The sequence below is a fragment of the Maylandia zebra genome, linkage group LG12 (assembly GCF_041146795.1).
Source record: "Maylandia zebra isolate NMK-2024a linkage group LG12, Mzebra_GT3a, whole genome shotgun sequence".
NCBI classification, from domain to species: Eukaryota; Metazoa; Chordata; class Actinopteri; order Cichliformes; family Cichlidae; genus Maylandia; species Maylandia zebra.
The window spans coordinates 39,498,011-39,505,315 of NC_135178.1; the positions used below are offsets into that span (position 1 = coordinate 39,498,011).

At 47.0% G+C, this 7,305-nt stretch overlaps 1 protein-coding gene across 4 annotated transcripts; it reads left to right on the top strand.

Moving 5' to 3' along the window:
* Window positions 1–164: 164 nt before the first annotated feature.
* On the top strand, window positions 165–6,693 carry shld3 (shieldin complex subunit 3). 4 transcript variants are annotated; one of them, XM_076891278.1, is made up of 5 exons: window positions 165–217; window positions 315–417; window positions 692–1,680; window positions 1,746–1,974; window positions 5,530–6,693. In XM_076891278.1, exons 3-5 carry the CDS (start codon window positions 1,505–1,507, stop codon window positions 5,731–5,733), a joined length of 609 nt encoding a protein of 202 aa, XP_076747393.1. In that variant the 5' UTR covers window positions 165–217; window positions 315–417; window positions 692–1,504; the 3' UTR covers window positions 5,734–6,693. The 4 variants fall into 4 exon arrangements, with proteins under 4 accessions (XP_076747393.1, XP_076747392.1, XP_076747391.1 ...); XM_076891277.1 differs by having other exon boundaries at window positions 166–217; window positions 315–468; window positions 692–1,974; XM_076891276.1 differs by having other exon boundaries at window positions 167–217; window positions 692–1,974.
* The last annotated feature ends 612 nt before the right edge of the window (window positions 6,694–7,305 follow it).

Here is a 7,305-nt window from a genome sequence, read left to right on the forward strand (position 1 = left end):
CAGCCCTCGAGGGTCTGTGTCCTGCAGGTTTTAGGTCTCACCCTGGGCCAACACACCTGAATCAAATGATTCATTACCAGGCCTCTGGAGGTCACTTAGTCATTTAAATCAGCCGTGTTGGATCAAGGACACATCTAAAGCCTGCAGGACACCGGCCCCCGAGGCCTGGAGTTTGACACACACTAAGGTCAAGTCAGAGAATGCTGGCAGGAAATATGTATATGTATATTTTTTATTTGCATATTTTAAGGCAGAGATTCAGAAGGATCTGAAATGTTTAAAAGTGTTAAATGAGACTACTTTGTACTTTGCAGGATGTTTTTATTTGTGTTTGATGAAAGACTAACATCACAGTGCTGAGCAGCCTGTAGCTTCAGACCTGCATCTACTGCTGGAAACGGTAACCGGAGCTCACCGGCAAGTATGAGTGATGTCACGTAAAGTGAATCACAGCTGTTCTGAAATCAGGTGATCATGAACTGGTTGATGTGTAGTGTAGAAATCAGCAGGAACCTTTTCTTTAAATGATTTCTGCAGAGCGAGTTTTACAATTAAGAATGAGAAAAAGCCTGAAAGACAAATTTGATAGTGATAATTTATTTTTGAATTTATGGCAAAAGTTTAAAAAGTTTTTTCCACTCTTTGCTATTTTTATGCAACTGAACAACCATCGTTTCTCCATCGTTTGCAGGAAAATGCGAATAGATACATGGAAAAACTTCTCCGGGCTCCCTGAAGCTCTTCTTTGGATGTTTCTGCCTTTGTGGATGATGAGCAGATGTTTCCAGATGTTACTGTTTATGATATCAAACTTTGATGAAAATCAACGACTGTAAAAAAGACACGTTTTCAACTTAAAATGACTTCCGTATCAGCGTTACATCAATATCGCGAGAGTTGGAGCGATATTTGCTCGACACCGTCCATGTTAGCTTCCTGGAGTGGTTCGCGGCTGCTTGATGGAGGCGCGCGGGTCTGAGGTGTGGAGGTGGGCTAGAGTCATCACCTGTGAGCTCGGAGAGGCCCGCCGGTAAATACCGGCTCTGCTCGCCGGTCAGCCCGGTAGCTAACGTGAGCTAGCAGCAGAGGCTAAAAACATTAGCCCCCGGTGCTCGAGGGAAGTTTGGTACCTGAGCGCGAGCTGAGCCTGAGTTTACTTTAAAGCCACAAAGTTCAAAGGTCACGGAGTCGGTAAAGATTTGTTTGAATGTGACATTTCCGGTCGGGATGCTGTGTAGTGTGAATGCTTCTGTCAGCGTGTGTAGAAATGTGAACTCTGGAGCATGCGCAGTATAGTTTCTGCTGAGCATTTTTAACAGTTAATCCTTTCACCACTTGATGACGTTAACGGGCTGTCGGTCTGAATGAAACGTGCTTCATGTCTGCCTGGACTGACGTCACAAAGAGGAAGATGATGATGGTGAGGAGGGTGTTGCCGCCGGTCCCCTGACCCCGTCCGCCTGTATGGGGGATGTAGTCCTGCACTATCAGCCTGGATCAGCTGATGAGCTCGGCTCACTGTTGGAGACTACGCAGAAGCTCCTGGAGCCGTTCCCTCTCCGTGCTCCTCCGGCCTTCACGCCGTGGTTCCCCACGCTCACCGGAGACTGCCGCCTGCCCATCAGACCTGCGAGACCAGCTCCTGTCGTCACGTGTTTGGATGATTCACCAGCAGCAGAGGTGAGACCCAGAGATGGTGACCCAGAAACCCACTGCGATCTCCACCCTGTGTCTCCTAACAACAGACCTGAGAAGCAGCCACACAAGGACAAAGATGGTGCCCTTTGCACCGGCTCGGAGGTCAGGCGGAGCAGGTGGAGCGTCTTCACGCAGAGAGGCGTCCTGCAGCAGAGCTCGCAGTCGTTGTCCAAACAGTTTCACCACGCCGTCTCCGTCCACGGGTTCCACCTCCGCCAGAGGGCCAAATGGGTGATCGGTGAGCTGAACTGCGGAGCAGCGAGAGACATCGAGGAGGTCGGTGGAATGTTGTAGAAACTGTGAAGCTTTACAATGTTTTAAAATTTTGTTTGAAGGCTGATGAAGATGTTAAGAGTGAGGAAAAACCACAGACTGGAGCCAGACGTGAGACGGTGGAGTGCACAGGCACACACCTGCTAATCAGCGCTCAGTAACATTCACTCAAAGTCCCAGAATGTCTCTGAGTAAAACTCAGCCAGCCTTCCTGGGGTCAGTGCACTGACCTCACAGCAGCCATGTTATTGGTCACATGATGTCATTAAGCAAACAAACACATTGCAGAGGCCCAGTTCAGGTGAAGCTAGCAGACAGCTAGCTGTCAGTCAAAGAGGCCACGCCCCCAATAGACCCTGTGCACGAGACAATGCTAACTTCCTGGTTTGAGACCGGATGTGGGGTTGTACATTTCCGGTAGCTTTACTTTGCGGTCAATCACTACTGCAAAGATATATCCTCCACAATCATGTCCAAAACTTGAAAACGGAAAGATGGTGTTAAGTTACAAAGAGCAGGAGGTGGGAACACTCACCGCTGCTGTGTCATAAAAAGTCTAATGATCAAGCGTTTAGATCATCAGCTGTTTACATCACTCAACACAAGCTGAACTGCATCACTGCAGCAGAAGACACATCGTCCACATGCAGAAGCACATCTCTGTGTAGTGACTGGTCTCATGATCTAAACAGGCAAATGTTCAGCATTCAAACTACAGGTGAAGAATAGTCAAACCAGATGTTTCCCGTTATGTTGATATCAGCTAGTCCAGTACACACCTACACAGCATGTTAACAAACCCTGAAAACAGCCACACAAAAAATGAATGATTGTAATGTTTCTATACATTAGTATGTAGGAAGGGTATGTTGTGACTTACCTTCAAAATTACAGCGGTCCCTCGCTATAACGCGCTTCACCTTTCACCTCGCTGTTTCAGATTTTTTAGTGCAAGTTTACGCTTTTTATTTTTTTACGTCACATTGTGTCCTCCGTCCTGATCGCTGCAGACGATCTCCTCCGTCTCTCCTGTACAGTCCAGAATCGCTGCATCGATGCTAGCAGTGTGACTCTGCAGTGCAGTGCTGTATGTCCACGATGTCCACCAAACGTTTTGCATCGTCAAAAATAAAATCGGCTCCTTGATTTCACCTCTCGCTGGTTATTTTTAGAACATAACACCCGCGATAAACGAGGGACCGCTGAGAAATATAACATTTGAATCCTTTTCTCTTTTGCTCTGAGGCGCGGGGGAAAATATCGACAAGTCGATGAACATCATTTACAGATATATTGGGTAAATGCCCGAGACATCTATAGAAATGTAAATCGCCGCTTGATTCATTCATTTGCTTAACTTGTTTTGGACCGTAAACCAGGCGCGAATAGGACACCGGAAACACAGCTCCCCACAGGAGTTTCCACACCGGAAGTAGCATATGCTAACGTGCACATAGTCAATTCAAATTCTTTATTGTCCCACAAGGGGAGATTAGTTTAGCAGCAGGGAACATAAAAGTAAACAAAACAATAATATAATATGTCTGTGAAGGTTCTCAGTCATCCAGGTCATCGTAGTCAAAGGAGCTGCAAAGAAAAGCGTCTGGACTTCTTTAAGTTGCTTGAAGACGTTTCACCTCTCATCCGAGAAGCTTCTTCAGTTCTAAGGTCAAATGGTGGAGAGTCCCAGATATAAACCTAGTGGGAGTGACCCCCCACAGAGGGACAAAAGGACCCCTGATGATCCTCTAATCGCCTGAGCCAAGGTGTGAAACTGGGTGTGGGTCCCAATCAGCCAGAGTTTCGGGTGAGCTCATTGTGAAACCTGGCCCCACCTTATCATGCGAATTCCTGAGGTCAGATGGCCCAGGATGTGAGTGGGCGTTAAGGCGTCTGGGAAGGATCTCAAAACTGGATTATAGATGGCAGAGAGTTGGTGTCGTAAGCCCCGCCTCTGTTCAAAGATGGTCGCTCACAGTGGACATAGATGCTTCTTTCACTCCTCTTTCAAACCATCTGTCCTCTCTGTCCAAAATGTGAACATTGGCATCCTCGAAAGAGTGACCTTTGTCCTTAAGATGCAGATGGACTGCTGAGTCTTGTCCTGTGGAGGTGGCTCTTCTGTGTTGTGCCATGCGCTTGTGAAGTGGCTGTTTGGTCTCTCCAATGTAGAGGTCTGGGCATTCCTCGCTGCACTGTACAGCATACACCACATTGTTAAGTCTGTGTTTTGGCGTTTTGTCTTAATAATATAATATTATTAACATAAAATAATAAAATGTTTAAGTCTTACTAGAACAGGTCTGTTATTAAAGCATGCTCACCTCTACAGCTGTTGTGAAGGAGGAAATTATCCACAGAGACCAGTTTGTTTATCAGGCTGGAAACACACTGTGAAGTTTTAACATGGGAGTCTATGGGGACTGACTCACTGCTGCCCCTGCTGGGTGTTAGAGGAACTGCAGGATGTTGATGTTTGTGTTTACAGGTGGTTTCGAGTAGAAGCGCAGGGCGATGTGTAACGAGAACTCCTCGACTCTTCCTCAGAGACGTTTCTTTAATGATGGCGGCGCCGTGACTTCACACTCGCTGTATTGGTTGTTGCGTGTTCTACTGTGACATCATTACAGCCTTGTGATCACTTCCTGGTGCCTGAGGTGCTGGACTCATTGCAGTCTTCCTCTGAACTTCAGGTGTTGCATGGTAGAAATAAACGCTGCAGTGTGTGGGTGCAGATGAAGTTACAGTGGGAGCGGTCGCTTCCAGCAGCGTGTCCGTCTGAAACATCTGTGAATCTGCAGCTGTGACATCACATCTGCTGCACCTGCGTTCACAGCACGCACGGGAAACCTCACACGTACGAATGCTGGCGGCGGCGGCGATTGATAAATCGTCACGAGTCCGAGTACTTCTCTCGCATTCTTGCTGTTCAGACAGCTTGTAGGTGCATCGCTGCCACCTTCAGCCATAACAGTGCGTTACAAAAACAACCAAACACAAACAGGCTTTAATAATCAGTGACTGTGGAATATTTAATCATCGGGACCGTTCGTGGTAATCACCAGGTGTGAGTGTCACACACACGTTAAATATTAGAACGAAGCCACAGAAAGAAAACTTTATTTGCTGGTCAAAGTTAATAATTTGTTGGCTCTCAGAGAAAAACGCCAAAGATTCGCAGCTTCCAGGTTTTCCACTGACGTCTCGCCATGAAATAACGAGTGTGTGAGTCAGACGTGCTTTATCAGAGATGCAGTTTCTAAGCCTCCACAATCTTCACGCTTTAAATGTTAAAGCGGGCACGAGGACTGTGAGTCTGCTCCTGGTTAATGTTACCTGTGGATGGCGCCAGCGTGGACGGCGCCGGCGTGTGCTTTCTTCCTGCGTGCTGTGTCTGCTGATCCTTATCGGAGTGTCCGACCTTCACCTTGTTTCCACAGCTCGTCACATTTTAACGTCCCACAGAAATAAGTCTGCTCAGCAACAGAGACGGAAAATACAAACAGCTGTTTGATGTTGTCACATTGTTTACGTGGAGTTTGCTCCTCCTCCCCGCAGGTGTGGCGAACTCTGAGCCGCTTGGCGCGAACTTCCTGCCTGCCGTCGTGTAACGCCAACATCCAGCGCGAGCGCGGCGAGATCTGGGTGTTCTGCGACGTGCTGCACTCCGAGCAGGTGGGGCGCTTCCTGAAGGAGGAGCTGCGGCTGTCGGGGAGGATCGACCTGTCGGTGCGCCGGCTGGGAAACGTCTTCAGCATGTAGAGCGCCCCCTGCTGCACTCGCTTGGGTTTCTGCAGACGTCGCAGCTTAGACGGAGGCTGCAGTGACATCTGCGGGGGCAGCTTCGGTCTTATTCTTTGTCACCGTGGTTTAACCTGCAGCTCGGCCCGGCCGGCATCAGTGTGAGTCACAGTGTGAGTCCTGATAAGAATCAGCACCGTAAAAGTGATAAAAGGAAGCAACAGTGAGAGTGAAACGATCAGACCCACTCAGGGAGACGCGCTGTGTTACAGCAAGCTTTCTGCCATAGCTAACATTCTTGTTTTAGAGATGCAGACATAATCCAGCTGATGTTTATCAGCCGTTCACATCAGGTTGTAGCTGGAAACTGTTGATGAAGACGAAGAAGCTCCAAGAAAAATCAAGTTAGCATTCTGCTCTGTCTTCAAATAAACCAGCGTCCGTTAACAAAACCCTCACAGAGCACATTAAAAAGAACAGTTGGTGTTACAGAGTGCACACTGAGAGCGAGGCTGTGTGATAGTGAATGAAATCTGCTCATCAAACAGCAAATCCACGCTGCCATTTATCCACCGTTCAGGCTTTCTCTGAAGGAAACAAGGCGAATATTCATCAAGTGTTCTGCCATACTGGCTTTATGAGCAGATCAAACCCAGTTTCCACCAGTAAGCCTGACCTGTGTCAAACAGTAATAAGTGATCAGGAGCTGTTGCAGCTGTGCGCTGTTAACTCTCAGCGCTGCGCTGCGTCCACACAGGATGTAAAAATATATCTAAGTTAAGCTAAAGCTGTTTTTCCTCTTCATCAAATGCTTCAAGGGCAGAAACCCATTTATATTTTATTCAAATCTACTGAACTATTCATGAGCTGGGGGGAGGGGGGTGCTCCAGCTGGATTTGTGTGTTGTGTGTGCGTTTGTAAAGTGTTTTCATACTGATGTTTGTCATCCTTCTCTGATGCCAATAAAGCTTTTTTAATATTTGTAATAAGTGTCTGGAGTTGCTGCATGTGATGTGATGTGATGTGATGTGACTGTTCTGGAAAAGCTGCAGCAGTCACATGATGCTGGAGTCTCTCGCGCGCGCGCACACACACACACACACACACACACCGAGCAGCCTGAATGAATGAGTGCAGCATGAATACAGTACAACCCCCATCCCTCTCACACGCACTCTTTTGTTGCTGTGGGCTCTCTGCACACTGCGTTAAAAAAATATCTGGGTTACCGGATGTGACGTAAGCACCCAGCCCCCGTTTTCAGCTTTAATCGCTTGTCAGATCTTCAATCCGTGTTTCTGGCTCATTAACGCCTCAAATATATGATGCAATAATAAAGGAAACGCAGAATACGTGACTATCTTCGGTTTGCTTAACGTCTCACTTGCTTGAAATTAGCACTATTGATTTTTAAGCACGTTCGTATCCTCAGGTTTATTGTGAAAGACATTCGGAAATATAACATTTTGATCGCTTGTTTTATTTAAAAGAAACACACACATTTGATACATTAAGCAGAAAATAAATAACTTTAACATTTAGATTTTGGATTCTGATAAACACTATTATCCTGAAAACAAAGCATTTACGGTT

Bases quoted from the DNA above. Each gene is read 5' to 3' on its own strand.
- shld3 (XM_076891277.1), top strand. From the start codon at position 1,465: ATGGGGGATGTAGTCCTGCACTATCAGCCTGGATCAGCTGATGAGCTC. The intron at 1,975-5,529 runs GTCGGTGGAATG...TCCTCCCCGCAG, and splicing joins CAGCGAGAGACATCGAGGAG to GTGTGGCGAACTCTGAGCCG.